This window comes from Epargyreus clarus, unplaced genomic scaffold (genome assembly GCF_041222505.1).
Source record: "Epargyreus clarus isolate Ecla_fem2 unplaced genomic scaffold, WU_Ecla_fem_2.2 ptg000003l, whole genome shotgun sequence".
NCBI lineage: Eukaryota > Metazoa > Arthropoda > Insecta > Lepidoptera > Hesperiidae > Epargyreus > Epargyreus clarus.
The window spans coordinates 3815172-3833796 of record NW_027332211.1 but is presented as its reverse complement, the minus strand read 5'-3'; the positions used below and the strand labels follow the sequence as shown (position 1 = coordinate 3833796).

Sequence of the window (18625 nt, the reverse complement as noted above, 5' to 3'; positions counted from 1 at the left end):
GCGCACGCCAGTAAATCTCCAACGCCTTGACAACAATTGAGGTAAATTCTCATTGAAAACTTGTGTAACGAATCTACTGTTTTGAATATAAATTCCGTCTTTCAATTGTGAAGCTGTTTTTACAAGAAATGTTTGTTCAAATTATTGTTATTGTTACTGAACGTTTGTGTTTCGGGGATTATTATTTTCGACGGAAACGTGTTAAACTGAAAGGAGTTACTTATATAAAATAAGATTTGTTAACTTGAAAAACATTAAAAATAAGCTTTACTGAGACTCGTATACTGAAATGAATTAATCTAAGAAGCCTAAGTACGAGGAGGAGGTTTAGTTGAAACAATGCTGTGGTCGGATCTATATTCAAATCAGTTCAATAAATTATGGTAATGACGTCAAACTTCTAGAAGTTTTGTATTATATATTTTAGCTCAATTAATTAAGTGAATATACCCCTATAATAAAGAATTTTGTTGCAAGATTTGGCCCACACACACACGTACATTACACAGGAACACACACATGAATGTTTTAAGTTTTAATAAACACTGTTAATTAATAATTCACTTCAAACATGTCATTTCAACGGAGCGTAAATTGACCTTAACTTACACCAAAATACCTACAGATGTAACTGATTAGAACATTTAAGGCCGGCGAATTAGTTCGTGGTTAAAGAAAAAGCTCTCGTATCAGGCCGGGTCAAGGTTTTGGCGACTAACCTTCTCTTTACATGCGCCTAAGATTGAATTTTTAATTACAACTGCATATATTTAGTCACTTGTTAGAAGATTTTTATTCGTAGTTATAATTATATGCTCTTAACCAGAAAGTATAGAAATTCTATAGGTCGCATTGGTTCATAATTTATATTTTCTTAAAATGAAAACAATCTTAAAAAATAGTACTTGTAGTATCTGTTGGCCTTACAGAATGAGAAAATCTAATTTCGTCTAATTTGTCGTATTAAACAGTTTATCTATTAGTTACAGGCATAGATTAGTAAAGATGACTCACTCCTAACAAGAAAACGTAACCAGTTTTGACAATTGAAATAATTGCGTAAAAAAGTTTTGCCACGTCTCCGTGCTAAAATGTCCCTAAAATATTTGAAATAATTATTAATTTATTATATAAATTACGCAGTTATTTGTCAAGAATTTAAAAAAAGAACTTACAAATAAGCCGTTTGTGGCTTCATTCAATTTCAAGGCGGCGAAGTATCTTTACTAATCTATGGTTACAGGCGTAAATTTACACAAAATAATTACAACATTTTGTCATCAAGAACTTGATACAATTTGCACTACAAAACAAATTGTTTTTCCCTTGAAATTTGAAAATCCAGTTACAAAGCTCTGTTAAATTCACTCCAACTCTCAGTGCTTCAATTGCAAACGCGTTTAATAACAAGATTTATGTTTGTGTTTGTGTTTGTTTATAGACCCCGCGCCGCACTGTAAACTTTGATTAAACGTTCCGCCCACGCTTTGAACAACCACAAAAACCCTCCGCAGTAAACGAACAAAATTCTACTGTTTAGTATAACAACAGTGAGAGAGAAGAGCCTTATCATTTATTAATTTGATGTTTGCTCCCGGATAAAATAATCTCCGTATACTGCCTACTCCTTGCTCTTTAAGTATTCACGGAAAATTATGATCTGAGGTTTCTTTAAAAATTGTCATTTTAAATCCGGCGATAACCCTCTGATGTAGCAAATGTCCATAGGTAACGATGGATTCTTTAGAACAAGTAGCTGGTCCGTCTTATGAAGTTTATAGATAAAATAAAACTCAAATGGAAAAAGGCAACATTGCGATTTGATCCTATTTTTGCCGCCTAATGTTGACTTAATAACATAAATAACCAATAACAAGGCTGTACACACAGTGCTAGCCGTATCTAAAACCGTGATTCATAGTAATCCGAACAATATATCTTTGATCTCGTTAAGGGCAACACGACAATACTGGTAAGATCGAGCTAATCGATTAAGAACTAAACCGTATACCAATTATTAGGGCAACGTCTCGGTGCGCATAGTGAATACAAATCCGCTTCAATGTATGCACAGCGCCATGTCCTGCAGACGGCTTGGCGACGTGACTCATACACTAAAGCTATGTTTGCACTGGACATATGTTGTGTGTCATGTTATGGTCTCGACCGGAATTAATATTAGAAGCGCCTCGTGACGTGAAGGTATAGGTTTCGCAACATAACAAATGGAATAGAATTTTGACTCTATCATTAAATTATTTTTGCAAATATTTCATAGGAATAGAAAGTGAATTAAGATAAAAATAATAGCAGTCATCAATTCTTAGAATCATATGACCATTAAATGGTAATAGCTTCCATACATTGCATATGAGGAATAGATTCGTTCAGGCATCTTTTAGTCGCAACCTATTTCACGACATTAATCTCGAGAATTATCTCGAATATATTATGACGCAGTGCATTCAATGTGATATTAATTGAGATTATTGCTTTCTCATCTTACAAGCATCCTGTAAGGGGATAATCATTATGAATGCAAGAGAGAGCTCTTCTGATACTACGTGACTAGCTTCTTGGAGGCTGTTACTAATTAGGACTATCTAATAATCTAAAACAGAGTATAGATAACTGATATTCCTACCATAGAGCAAACATAACGTTATCATAAAGAACTAGAATATTGAAGTTTTTATTTTTTGAATTATTAGAAATAAAGTTGTTTGTGATACGTTATCGAATAAAAAAGTAAAATAGGCTAGATTGAGATTAGATGTAATTAGATTTAGAAGTACCTATATTTCAAGATAAACGTTTCTAAATGTACGCCTAAATTATATCTCATGAAATCAATAGATATCAAATTCTGCGAGCGCAAAAAAAATCCTCTAGTCTGCACTGGAAAAGATCTCCCGTGTTAAGAGGAAATACTCATGATGATACAATTGATAGCAGCATATCGGCAGTAAATAATATCACAGCTTAAAGGCTTACAAACTAGTAACAATATTGTGGGTAGAAATGGCTTAATGAAAGCTCTTACCTGTTTGACCGTAAGCGAATATGCAGGCGTTGTACCCGTCGAAGGCATTGTCGAGGATGTCCCGGCCGAGGCACTCGAACACCGTCTTCTGCGACGCGAAGTTGGGCAACGTTGACTCCAGCGAGTAGAAGCAGTGGTCGAAAGCGAAGGTCTTTGGTTGTTTCCTATAACAAAAAGATTTTCAATTAGTTTTGCAGATAAACCTGTATAGAGATATAATATTTTAATAGTTCCTTGTGAGATACAATGTGAACTATGAACAGTTATTGTGTACGTTGAATATTCAAGAACACTAATAGCGTCTTGTGCAACAGAGATAATTTAATTAATAAGCTAGAAATAAATTTTAAATACATTCAATATATAAAATCTACTGAAAAACTATTGAACAATCTTAATTCACTACTTATTTTTGCAATTCCTGCACAAATATTCCCTCATACATTGCTTGTCCCAGCTAGGAATTGATAGGGGAATTTCCACTAAGTAGTTGAAAAGCGAGAAAGGATCCGTAGATTGATTAAAACAGCGTATTCGTAGGTAATGCACGTTAACTAAAGCGTTATCCGGCATATTTAATTAAACTACGCTATTTAATGTAACTTCTAATTGGGTGTGCATGGTGGCACTCACAATATAAAAAAATATGTTTGAAGCAATGCTATCTTCTAAAACAACTTTGATTACTTGAAAAGTGCAAATTCCCATTACATTTTTACCAAGACAATACACATTTATACTTAAAAGACTCTGATGTAATGAGCAATAGATAATTAGTAAGAAAACAAACACAATCTCTTAAATCAACGCCAAACTTAATAAATCGCGTAATGCCACATTACTGTTCTTTATTTTATATAAAAAATCTAAATTCCTAGCACAATTTTTCAATTATTGCACCATTAATCCCTTAAACATTGCCCGACCCAGCTGGGAATTGATCCGGGAATTTCCACTAAATGGCTGAAAAACACGAAAGGTTCCACAAATCGATTAAAACATCGCATTCGTAGGTATTCACGTTCACTAAAAGCGTTATTCGGGTAACTTTAATTAAACACACTAATGGGTGTAACTTCTAATTGGTCTGGTTTGGTGGCACTCTCGATATAAAAATATGTTTGTCTTTGTGTCCTATCGTCCCACGTCGCCGTTGAATAATAGATGATAAATGCGTCGTACTCGAGTTATTAATCACCCTGCTCTTACTTGCTATTTTTCTGGTAGAAGATAATTGTTTTCGAATTTTATGAAAGTGTCAACTAAAATGCGTGTTTGTATACCTAATTGGTTACAGAGAAATACTACAAATTTGGGACATTTTAACGTTTAAAAATTTTCAAAAACCAAATTATAGAGCGATGCATTGGCTTCATTAAAATCGTTTATTGTCCAATGTTTGAAACGCTTTACAATTTCCAAATCACCCTTTTTATCTATATTAAAAGAGATTACAAGCAGGTCTATTTAATTCTACTGATGTTTAGACAGTTAAGATCTGTTAGAAGTGTTGTTAGATTCTTCAAAATTGTAGGAGTGATATACTAGCGACTATATTTTTAAGCAGTGGCATTTTTGTTTTCATAATAATTCCCTATTATAAAACAATACCAATATATTAAAATAAATAGACTATATTGAATGGCAGTCACGCGCCGCACGCCACTCGATATTGAAAGCCTGTCTCTCCATACTTCCTGCGGTGTATTGTTTCCGATAACAATTCCCTAGTAATACGTTCAGTCATTAGGGCATTTAACCACACCATTTATGTTAAATTACCTTTTCAACGATATGAAACATTCAACACCTTTGATATAAAATAAACGCAGTTGTTATCTCATATTACTTTGTATTTTATTCGTTGTGATTGAAGTTGCGTTCATTTTATATCGAAGGCGTTTCTTGTTCGAAAGTGAAATTACGCACTTCTATATTGTTTTAAATAATACATTGGGCCCATTTTAATAATGTGCGAGTAAAGTCCCGAATAAGGTATTTGGATATTATGTAACATCTGGGTGATTATGTACACTTGACTGCCTTTGTATATGTCAATAGCTTCCAAGGCGTGTAGAATTATACTATGCAGCTACAAGTGTAAAAAGCATTAATCTTGTACTATTATTTTTGACTACTCGCCCTATTAAAGCAAATTATACTTTGATATATTATATAGTACCCTAACACGTGAACAAATGAAATTGCTAATTGAACCCCCGCAACGACACGCCGAGCTCAACACTGAACCACCCATCTCTGAACCCCGACGTGCATTGTTGGCGCCCCCTGGCGGCGCCATTAATCATCTGTCGTTTAGTCACAAAATTCATACGACAATTAACGAGCGATATTTTCGCGAAAAGACACGGGGTGTTACGTAAAGGTTAAACACCGACGACCTTTGTGGTAAAATTATTTGACATTGTCACATACGAGAATTTTCGACTTTTAGCAAGAAAAATGAAAAATTTTTCTTGCTAAAAGTCGAAAATTAATATTTAGTGAAACTATAATATCATCAATTCAAATTCTTGAGGCAGTTGCATACTAAACGACGGATAAATTATTTTACTTCACTTTTATAGCAAAATTTTATTGAACAGAAAATCACATCTTCAATTGAATAACTTGAAAAATCGAAGCGATATTGTAGAAGATTTCTTCAATAACCGTGTAACTATCTTCAAACAACACAACGCCGTTGAAAATCTGCAGCTGTTTCAGAGTTAAGTAAACAAAAGAGCATATATACAAAAGGAAAAACGATTATCCCTGACCTTTGAATGGAAACAAAAGCTGAATAACAAAACGAAAAAGCTACTCCACACCACACGTAGTAAGTAGTCTGAGAAAAAGCTTTAACCAACTGCGAGAATAAAACAATGGCGGATTTTATAGATAAAGCAAATGTATTTCCTTCTCGTAAGAGCGAAAATGACATCGGAAGATTCAAAGCCGTGAAAGAGAACTACAATATTATACGTTCCATTGCAGAGTTCCATTCGTTATTCTCAGCGCTGCACGCTTAATAAGGATGTTGCCTTTGACAAAGCAACCTTAGCGTTCTCAGTGAGAATATATTATCTTGAATGTGTAATATGACGAAGGCAAGAGTGGCTTTTATAATGACGACATAATATACACAATAGGGAGCAACAGTCGTTGGTTAGGTTAGGTTAGGTTAGGTGCATATGTTATAGTCAAAGTCCGATACACAGTCTCTTCGCGGAAGGACTGGTTTATCCTAGGTTTGGCCAAAGCCATCAGGCAATCCCCGAAATACATTTCAATTTCGCCCTTTGCCTGAAGTATTTTTAGTCAAACCCAGGAGCTCCTAACTTTTCAGTCAAACGTCGAAAGTAAATTATTCTGTTTCGGTTTTGGCCTAGTCAATCCTAAAAGCGACTGCAAAACTCGGTCAAACGTTGATCTGAACATGTTTAAACAGGTTCATAATGTCTCTCGCGGTGTTCCGACCGATTGTTTTGTCATTTCATGTTCGTTCATTGAGCGTGCGGGCGTGTAATTGTGTAAAATTGAAGATGAGTGAGGTTAGGTTAGGTTAGGTTTTTTTTTTTAAAAAAAAAGGTTAGGTTAGGTTAGGTTAGGTTTTTTTAAATTATTAAAACAATAAACATCAAAATTTTAAAAATGTTATTTTTATACCTAATCTTACAAAATAACCTCCGTATATTCCAAAGCATTTATTTATTTATTTTATACTTTATTGCACATCGTACAAAAGGTGGGCCTAATGCCAGACGGCATTCTCTCAAAGCATCTCAAATATAAAAGTGAAAATCACGTAAGCTGACCAATCAGGTGTCAGAACTGGCAAACCCCGATTTAATAAAATTGTGTTTTGACGTTTGCCTGACCAAATTAGTCTCTCCCAGGTTTGACGAAAATTGTTTAGTCAAAGGCCGAAAATTTACATTTGTTTGGGCTTTGACTAAGTCATTCAGTCTGACCTGAGGATTGACCAGTCCAACCTAGGAGCGCCGGAGCTTCGGAGTTTGCCTATAACACATATATTAAATACAGGTATTAGGTAGATTATATAAAATAATTAAGATATTTTTAATCAGTACATGTTCTTTTACACTGCTTATTCTTAAATTAAATGTTTTACATTTCAAGCAATTTTTGAAAAAGTATATTTGTGAACTGTGATTTAATAGTTCGAAAAATGACCAAAGATACGTATTTCTTGCATGGAAACCTCTTGTATTATTGGTAATTGTTGTTATAGCGGACATAGCAAAACACTGTGTAAAAAATTCAAGTGGCGGGTTTGGCAAGGCATGGGACAGACATACTGCGGAGGCTTAGTAATAACTTAATAAGATTCCATTTTTACCCTTTAGGTATACAACCCTAAAAATATTCAACGCGGTTCAAATAAAACACTTTAAACTTTTAAACAAATCCAATTATTATTGAAGAACGATTTATCACAATTCTGATCCAACAATTTCTGCCAGATAATCTAGAATAAGCTCGAAAGTTTAATAAAAAATGTAACGAATAAAATTGGACTTTAATAGTATTACTTATCGAAGATCTGGCGCGAAGTTTCTCGTAAGAATTCACTATCATGCTTATTTTACAGAATCCCCGTTGTCTCAATTCTCATTCCTCGTTATCGGAAACTCCCAGAAGAATTAATTTGCCATTAGAGTAGAGAGGATTTCATAAAAATAAACGGATTTTCTTTAGAGCTTATTGAGTGTACGTTTTATAAACAAAGTACAATTCTAATAAAGTTAAGCCTATTAGGTTGTTAGTGTTGAAGAGCTTTCAATCAATTACTCAGTGTTTCAATGTATAATTTATTTACCGTTTTAAAAGTATGATTTTCTTTAACGTAACTGAGCTGTTATTTAATTACGAAATTGGGTAGAATTGTATAACTCTGCCTCACCACACCCATTGGGCCAAAGGGACCACAACAGCGTAGAATTGTTGTCATAAATAAGAAATAGATATAAGGCCGAGGATTGAAGGTTGACGGCTGAATTTTTGCCATAGAAACCTCAATATCCAATCAAAGTGACATGCACATCCATTATTGGACTCTACGAGACACTACGCTACGTCACTGGCTAGCTTCCAACTCACTGATGAAGTTTGGGGGAGGCTGGTACCGCTAACGTTTCCCTACTTACACGTGGGGTCACTTTTTTAAATGAGCACTTAACTTTGCAACGTGTACGTTAAGCGTCATACTTTCACTGGGCACTATGGAATATAAGAACAAAATGCAGTAAGATAGTTGATACTTGAGTTCACATGCAAAACAAATAGTAACTAATACTAATATACAAATAAGAGAGTGCAAAATGTGCACTTATACATATCTCATTGCTATTGCATTTAATATTAATGGCCAGAGTATTACTCTTAATATCATAAATCCTTATATTTACTTCATAAAAGTATCTTTTAATTACACCTATAGGTTGTAAATGTAGCCTGTATTATAGACATATTGTTACGGGGTCTAAGGGTAATAAATTATGCTATTAGTTCTATATTATGAAAATGCCAATATGAAAAGTTCAACATTTAATTAAGACCTTCAAGACAGAATCCCTAAGTTACTTCGCGTGCGCTCAGTTGAATAGCTCTCGTCGAAGACAATGTGATTACACTGATTTATCGAACAAATTAGTCTTCTTGCAGATTCAAGTTATTACTGTCTTGGTACATTTAAGATACTCCCTTAGTTTCCTTTCATCAAACAAGTAGTAAAAACATACTTTTATTTAGTACCTAGACGTTTTTTCTTTGTTTATTATTCAAAGACGTAATAAAAATTTCAAACAAAAATAAAGTTTTTCAAAGATCGAATTTCGTATTTGAAACGCATTACTATTGCAATAATACGATTAACCGTCTAACTCAGGTAATTAAATACGACTGAGCGTAACATACTGAACAAATTCAATTTCGCTCTGTGAATTATGTGTTACGCTTACCGAGTTTAAAATCGGGTAAGGCGAGATAAATTAGTTTGTCTTTTTATTAGACAACCATGCTATTCTGTAAAATAGTTTACATTTCAAAAGTTAAATTCATATTGAATAACCAAATTTAAAGACGTTCAATATCTGTTCATATCGGTTTATACGGCTATGCGTGTGAGATGCGGTATCTTAAAGATGGTAGAACCCTTTGTGGTTCGACTCCGGCGGCACCATCGCCACACATATTTCTTCCTAATAACAGCAGTGTTAGGCGCTGCTGTGTTCCGTTTTGAAGGAAGTGGTAAGGGAGACAGACTTATCCGAGGCGTTCCAGCTTAGTCCTCAGGGGTAGCAGCGCATCTGTGGCCGACCTCAGGAATATCTAATCCTATCTGGGGTTGATTACAGATGTCCATGGGCGGCAGTTGACACTTACCATAAGGAGGACTGTATGCTTGTTTGCTACTCCAATATTATAAAAAAAATATGTTACGAAAATTTTTGTAATAACATGTCATGCGACAAACCAATCCAGATTTATATATACGACTTGAATTCGATTTACAATTTTTAAGTAATCTCATAAAACATACGGTCACATAGCAACGCTTATGTCTAAGATATCTTAGACCTTACCGCTTCACTGCGCCCCACACGCTAATGCGCTTAATTCAAATGCGTTTGGAATGCTGCAGACAAATGCATAAGAGTTATTCAACCACTGTCGGCTCGTGTTTCATCCGGTTCACAGACACCTTGAGAAGTTAGAACAGTTTTGTCTTATTATATGGTTAGGAAAATGGACTGATATTTTCCTTAGATACTTATCTTCCTTTTCTATTTTTACTGAGAATTCGATATTAGGAAAATTTAATATGCCGTAACTTTACTCTTCTATTAACTTTAAATGTAATATTTCGTTATCCGTGCATCTGCATATTTAGATGTAATATGATATTTTTGACATTTTAATATCCTAAAAACGCAAAGATATAGGAAATATTTATGAATTTAATAGAAGATAGGTAATAGGGTTGTTGATTCAATAACCAAACGATATAAAAATATGTTATTAAACCAATACCACAGATAATCACTACCACTTATGTGAAATTTTATTAATAAAGCTACTTTTATTTAATTCCTAGACTAAAACAGTATCTTTAGATATATCACAGTGGTATAACAGTGAAGCGTCTCATATAAGATAGTGACATCATCCTGGCTCCCATTTACCATGAGCTCCTTTTACGGTGAGCAGCGTGAGGCTGTGAGCACTCGTTAGTGGCTCGAGGACACTAATAACACGGAACGGCAAGGAAAGTAGCGAGTGACGTAGCGAATTGATATAGGCTCGGTTCACAATGAACTTTAAGGACAATCGTAGGATTCTTTGCTTTGTCTAACAAGTTTAGGATGTAGGATGTGTACCTGACATGTCTCTGAATTGAATAGCTGTAGATTTATTATTGTATGTACTATTGCATACAATATTTAAAATTCTTTAAAACAATTATTGAACCAAACCGTAAACAGATTAACCATAAGATAGTAGAACCGTTTTAAGTTCGATTTCATAGTCACCATGGCCACCTATTTTTGCCGAATAACAGCAGTGTTAAACGGTCCTTTGATTTGGTTTGAAGGATGTGGTCAGGAAGACATACTTTTATGAGGCATTCGAGCTTACCCCTCAGGGGTCAGAACGAATCTGCGACTCTCCTCAGGTAGGCCTCTCATAATATCTGGGATTAATTACAGATATCCATGGCGATACCATCAGGTGGATTGCAAGCTCGTTTGCTAAGTAGCAAACGAGGTAATCTCATATAAAACAATGTGTACCGAACGTGAAAGAAAAGGTTTGCGCATCAAATCCTGTACAAGGCTTACAAAGAAACAAGTCGCACTACAAAGAAAGAAACAAAGCGCAGTGTAAGCCCACCCTATTCTCTCCACCTACGCACTAACAAGTTCATAATGAAATACGTCCTCGTGCCTCACCGTGATGATGCACTGACAACCGGCTCCAGGTGACAGTTTCGCTACGTTATCTCATTCGCACTTTACTTAAATGTATTTCGTGAACTTTGTAACAAAATGTGTGTAAAATAGGAACATAAACGATACCTATTTTTGTTTAATTCTAAGTATATATTTTTGGCAAATTTTGCTTGCTCTGTTTACGTTTTTATTCTCATTATTGTACTACAAAGTGGGTGACCGCTGACCACATACCCCTACATAATTCTTAACCGATTAATACGATTAGGATGAGGCCATTCATAGAGAAACGGGGTTACCGGGTCCAAGATGCGTACCCACTGCCTATCTAGTAGGTACTAGTGTTAAGAAATCAGTTCACTTTACAAAGGCATCGTTTGTATTGTGAAGCAGCGCGTATGGTACGTACAAACTAGGACGAGGTTTATGCTTCAATACTACATAGTTATGGGCTCTACGAGTGGCTTGCCAAGTTTTTTATTATTCTCTTTTATTATTTCTTCCGATCTGGCAAGCGATTCATCGCTCAGCGGCTAATTGCCTGCGACAATGTATGAAATAACACATGATACATTACAAAGTACTTTTTAAACTGCAAAGCACTAACTGGCGCTTTCAGCGACTGTAAAATTCATGCTTCAATAAAATAATTCTCATTTTATATGTTAATATTTTTATGAAATTAAAATTGTAAAAAGTTTGGAAAATCCAAAAGTGCACGCCTCATAATCTCATTTTTTTTTTACAATGAAATTGATTATTTGTAAAAGTGTATATTATATAAATAATGTAGAAATAGAAAAACACCTCAATAGTCAATGTAACTTTACAGTGTCTTGTAAAAAAGTACCATTTATAGATATCAGATGGAGTTATATTCACGAGGTTACAACTTAAGATTTTACATTTGACTTTTTATTTTTTTATTTTTTTATTATTTATTTCTATTCAATAAACAAATAAAAAAAATGATTTTAAAGAAGTTTAGAATTTTTTTTTTGATTGTTGTTGTATTAGTTTTTTATAAATAATAATTTAATGACAGTGAATTAAACGCTCATATTGACTAATAAATTATTTCGTGTGTTACTTTAGATAATTAAAAAAAAATATTCCGATACGATCATTTTTTCGACCAATTTTGATGCCACATAAACCCGTCCATACACGGACGTCCAGAAAAGATTATGTTTAATATTATTATTTACTATGTTAAACAAAAAAATTGTTATTAAAATATATTTTATGTGCCTGATAAATTATTTGACTTGATATTAGTGCACTCAAATTAACCTATAAGTGCAATATAAATAACAAAAAATCAATTTCAGTTTCGAGAAAACTGCTTTTTTTGAAATGTCAAGAGTAGAGCACAACCTCAACGCTTCGCTTATGAGGCGTGCAAAAGTTAATTGAAAGTATATGGCCACTGACGCAGATAGAAATCTGCTGTCGACCTACAATATGATTACATCTCTACATAAGATTCGTCACAGATGTGTTGTTACACCTAAGGACTAAGTTAGAATGTTTCGTGTGAGTGCTCCATTGCCACACCTTTTAAAACCAGAACACGGCAAGGCTTAAAAGTAAGGTAAATAAGTTTTTTCAACATAATTTTCCTTTAAGCATCAATAAATTATTTTATATGTGTATGTAAACGCAGAGATCAAAATATATTAACCAAAAAATGAAACAACGGACTGAAATAGCCCGCGTCTAAACAATACACTGGCCAAAAAAGTGCTGTCACAAACACAATGGCTAGAGCGAAAAATAAATTGCTTATCAAAATTTCCCGGCGAAGGTTATCAGGACCCCGCGTAATTTGAACGGGGCATTACTTTCGAGCAAAGGTCACACGCCACGCGCCCGGCGCGCCGTAATCCCCCAAAGTGCTACCTGTAACTAGTTGTGGGCTGTGAGCGGAATACACGAAATTGTAATTCAATTACATTACACCCTCAGGCCAAAAAGTTAGACAAAGCCTTTTGTGCTAAAAGGTTCTAAAAGGGTACCTAATTCTGTCGATTGGCGAAGTATACAATTATACATAATTAACATAGACAGAGGGAACTTATGTGCCTGAAATAAAAAAAATGAAAGGTGTGTGAATTCAGCTAATTCGCAGTTGACCAGCCAGGGTAACTATGGCCTACGCCCTCCTCGCTTAGAAAAGAGACTTGTGCCCTGTATTTTGTACAGTTCATTACTGCAGAGTTGATGACGAGGACCTTCATTTACATACACATAAAATGGCCACACATACATATGATGTCGACTATGTTCAATGCAAAACAGAAACTGGCATTAAAATGACATTGTGTGTGATGCAATTAATATTATGATATTGAATTATTCAACGAAAATAAAAAGGTCACATTCGTATTATTGACAAAATCTACGATGGCGCTCAGTGTCACTCATACAAGTGCTTTGTGTTTCAATGCAAAGTTCTGCGAGGTTTTATTTTTTTCGACTACGATTGTACCAAAAAGCGGTACACGTGCAACGTTAAACATGACTATTTTTATTTTTTGCTGCTAGCTTTGTATCGTGGTTTCAATCGAATTGGAGGATAGACATAGGTTACAATATATTTGACTATTTGCTCAACCGGACCAGCGTAAATGGTAAAGTCTTCTCGTGGTGACCCCTGTCACTCACGGATATCTGAAACCGACCTGTTATCCTTATTAGGGAAGATTATAGCAGTAAATGAATACCCTAGTAATTCTTGACAAAGACGACGCTTCTTACGACCATCGTTCTACCAATTATCAACGTCATTGAAAGAATAATGTCGTGGCTTGCCGAGATCCATCCTGAGACGACAGGAAGCTGGGAAGCTCTGCAATAGCAATGTTTGCGATAGTTCGTTCGTTGGCGGTAGGCCAGATACTTATTCATAATATGACCGCACTCTAAGATCACAAGGTAATGACGTTAAAAATTCAGAACAGTACGTTAAGAACATTTATGGTGCTCTATGTCGACAAAACCAAACGTACGAGTAAGTTTGTTTACAAAAACACCGAAATTCATGGCAACGCGTCTTAAAACATCTAAACGAATTTGTAGTCACTATGGCTTACTGAATTTAATTAATCCTCATAAGGAATGGAACCTAGTCACTGTTAAAATTACCTAGGCTACATCTGTAACTTTATAGAATGTAGAGAAAACTAAACACTACATAATAATGTCTTATCTTCATATCTTGTAAAATAAACAAAGCCATATTAATTTGAACGCCATATGAGGCCAACATTAAATATTACTAACTTTATAATGCTACACATGAATATTTCAGATAAACATTGTGATATTAAATATCTAAGAGCATAACTCACAAACTTGTCAAGATTTTTCCTTGCAAAATATAACTTTTATTGCATGCCAGTTTGCGTTGTGCGCACAATGAGGAAACTCTTCAAGTTTTCACGTTCTCGCAACCGCAACCAAACAAACATATTTCACGCTCGTCCGAGATAACGAAAACTTATTGCTGGCGTTTCTTAAAGTAATTTCACGTGTAGCCCATTCCCCGCTGACAGTGAAACAAATTAGGCCTCTATGAAACTGGTAGGGCTACAACCAATTAACTGGTGGAGCGCAGGCTATGTTTTTTTCTAAGTTTAAAGTAGTAAGTGAGCATGTAGTCCACCTGATGGTAAGTGTACACTACCGCCTGTTGACATCCGCGACCAAGTCCATATAAAACAGCAGTTTTACCTAAAGCTAATCACAGATGCATTGCAACTCCTGAAGACTAATATGGTCGCATGATGTAAATCAGCCAGCATGCACACACTCTTCCACTAAAACGTAGAAATGCTTCACGCTAAAAATAGGTTGAAGGTGATACTTCTCCATTTGAATGGCTTTACCACCTTTCAAACCTCCTCCTTGTAATAAAACCAGCATAATGTGAGAGAGTTCATACTTCCGTCTATCACATATCTTGCACTTTGATATCTTTTTAATATTCAAACAAAATAATAAACACGAATAACAAAATCAAGAATAACAAAAAAATGTAGCGAATCATGAGACTTGCAAGGCTACACAGGGAAAACAGATAATCTTTCGATTTTAGTTTATCCATACACAGTCGGATAAAAGTTTATGGAGAAAACCTAATTCACCGTTCGCTAAATGTTGTATCTTGTATCTTAGCGAATGATAAATCTTCAAAGTTCGACACATAGCAAAATGTTCTGGTACTGATAAAAGCGTTATATCCGATCCGTTGTTCCGATATCACAAAACAATTTTATAAACTTCATCAGATAGATAATAAAAATATTTGAACTGTAAGGAAAACTTGTATCTTATATCTCAGAAGAACCGCATTCGGCGTACGATGTGTTTGAAATCGTGATACTTATATTAGTATCGTTTCTACGTTATATATTTTTTAATTTCATAAACAAAAGTTGAAAAGTATGAATATGAAAGACTGACAAAATTTTAACAATATAAATATGACAGACAAGTCGTGATATTCGCTGATATTTACATATTAACTTGCTCGTCCGTCCTTGTGTAAGTTAATATGTTATTTATCATGATATATTTCTTATAATAAATAAAAAAATGCCACTCATAATTAATTCTCCTAAAATGTCACTTCATACAAAATATTAAAAAAACATAGAACGCATATTAAGATTAAGACGCACACACACTGACCAAATGATAACTGGTAAAGTGACATAAGCGTGGTTATATAAAGCAAACGTGTCAATGCTAAGTGCAAGGTTTCTCGGTGAGGTTACGGGCAAGAGTTGTGACACACGACCCGTAAACAGTTTAACGGATTATGGGTTTTAAGGCTTTTTACGTAAAACGTGTTTGTTTATGCATCTTTTATAGATATAGAAACTAGAGGGCAACTTAGGTACACAATGTGTATTCAGGCCGAAATATTTTTTTATATGTAACTTTTAAAAGGTAAATAGAATCGGTCCAATCTGACGACCGGGGAGCTACAACCGCCACACTTATCTTCAGGTGGAATACGTTTTTAGTATGTAACATAACCAATATTGCATTATAACTGTCTAAAATAACAAATTAAAATTAAAGTTATTATTAGTTATCGAAAAGTGAAAAAAATAAATCCAGCTGAACTCGCACGCTATCTTTTAGAAGGCTTGGCTTAACGCACCAACTAAAAATTTAATTAGGGCGTGGGAGCAGTGGCTAGATATTAAGGAAAGAACTAAAATAAATTTGAAAGTTGTAAGATACGGTAAACTTCTGAACTTCTTGGATATTAGTGTTATCGTGTATATAGGCGACATTATCGCGCGATATAAATAACTCTGAGACCCCACTGTAACAAAAGTTCTAATAGACCCGTGGGAGAGCCTCTGGCGGGTAGAGTCCTATCCACAAGTAATGGGTCAAACTGTATGTTGTATGTATGTTGTAGAAAGATTCATACGATGTTTATTACATCTGTAAAACATAACTTAAACTTAAACGTGCGACAGGCAGCCTAAGGTTGTCAAGCTTAAACGCGACAAGGCAACTAGTACACTAAGTTCAAAAATAATATGATAAAGGTACGACAGATAAAGGTATAAATTAGATTTATCCGCTGACGGAGCGAAAGCAAAAACGAGGAAAATACACGCAACCAGCTTCGCCCGTTGCTTATTTCATTGGTAACATTTATCGCAAATTGAATTTGCATTCGGTGTATATTGCTCGACCTTCCTAAAGTTGTTATAAAAGGTGAAAATTGTGGCTCGAAGCAATTTCGCCTTTTATGTTCTCTTTACATATTTCGTACGTAAAGTTTTATTTTCTCACCGCTTAACCCGCATTGTTATATAAAAGTAATTTCATGAACGGTGCGCTACATGAATCTTTCAACGACATCGGTACGGAATTCTCATATAAAAGAGGAATTTACTTACATCCCACAAATAAATCAAAAAGTTTTAAACTTCGTTTGCGCCGTCTTCATTCATTAAGTTACAGGAACGTGACTAGGTTTTGAGGGCAATTCGAGTAAACCTATATAATTTTATTTGTAACAGTTTATTTTAATGGGTAGAAATAGAAAAGGATTGCCGCTGTAAATGCAAAACCGACGCATTTAGGCGCTCATTAGCTGAATTTTGTTTTGCGGTTCCAACCCGAAAGCTTATCGCGCACCAATTTAAACAAAGACCACGATAACCTTAAACTAAGAAGCAAATCGCTAACGTAAATAAGTGTCTTAATACTTAATACCCGCAAAAAGCAATAACGTCGCCCCCTTCGCGGTGTCGCAAGTTATACGAAACGCAGTGTCGCCCCCTAAAATTATAAGCAGGGAGAAAATATCCAACGCTGTATGCTTTATACATCATTCTTTTCCATATTGTGTATATGTATTATGAAACGTGTCAATTACATACATAATACATTTACACATCCAACGCATAGGGTGATCCGACTTTTCAAAAGTTAGATCGTAAATATAATTATTTATACTCATGTACTTATCATTATTGTTAATTAGTAGAATTTTATAGTAGCCAATATTACAAGTAAATAAAAGTCAAATTTGAATAATTTTGAGATTTAACAATAACAATGTGTTGTACACAGTTAACATAAATTACACTTTATTTACAACACAAGTTATGCAGACTTTCACACTTAGATGGCTACAAGTGACCTGAAGTGAAGAGTCCTTGCCCTCAAGGATTTTCACAAAGCAGTAATAACGACATTGCATACACGCAAATTCCATCTATAGTTGGAAATTCAAATAAAAATATTTTAGGTTTCATAACCGACCTACTTGAAAATCTTTACAAGGCGAAATGTTTGCTTGAAATGTTGCTTATAAAACTACAGAGTATAAAATAATAATTTAAGAATACTTACTCAAGGATCTTTACTGCGGCATTACAGTGACATTGCATACTAATTCGACCTTAAGTAAACAACTTTAAGGCTATAGTCCACCACGCTAACCAAGTAATTGGTAGACTGCACACATCCTTGAAAACGAATGTAACTTTCAACAGAAAATTTTCATTTGTTTTAAAAAAAGCAACATTAAAGAATAAGTGCTTGGACCTCGAAACTCAACAAAATCGTAATTCATACTAACATCAGATTACCAACACTTACAATTGCCTCGAAGAAACTGTAAACCGGTAACAGGAATCTTTAAACGAACATTTGTTCCATCAACATGAAACACTTTCGCTTTTCCACGTTATTAACCCTCGCACACCCCATTGTCGCTGCGAGCGTGATACGAATTTTAAATTCGATATCGATCACCAACACTTCAATGCTACACCCTCATAGACGGCTAGACGTAATAAAGCAGTTAGCAACATTTTGGCTGTTGTTTTGTTTCGTTTACGTCGCATACACCTATAGTACAGGATCCCTAGTATAGTTTTCATCATTTATTAATAACAAGCTGATTTTTCGTGAGTAGCTTCGTTTCGACAAGACGCCCAACATTTTTCCTTACAGCAATGTTGGTAAATGGTAGCTTGATGGGGCAGCAAGGATAAAATATGTTGACCGGACGAATTCTAAAAATTTATTACTAACCAAATTTTTCTTTGTTAATTATCAAGAT

General features: G+C 34.7%; 1 protein-coding gene across 12 annotated transcripts in view; it reads right to left on the bottom strand.

Moving 5' to 3' along the window:
* Positions 1-18625, bottom strand: part of Khc-73 (Kinesin heavy chain 73) — a 176277-nt gene that overhangs the window by 75929 nt on the left and 81723 nt on the right. For all 12 annotated transcript variants that reach the window (XM_073083972.1, XM_073083989.1, XM_073084013.1 and 9 more), the window contains exon 3: positions 3044-3207. In XM_073083972.1, coding sequence (XP_072940073.1) covers positions 3044-3207 — 164 coding nt within the window. The remainder of the gene's footprint in view (positions 1-3043; positions 3208-18625) is intronic.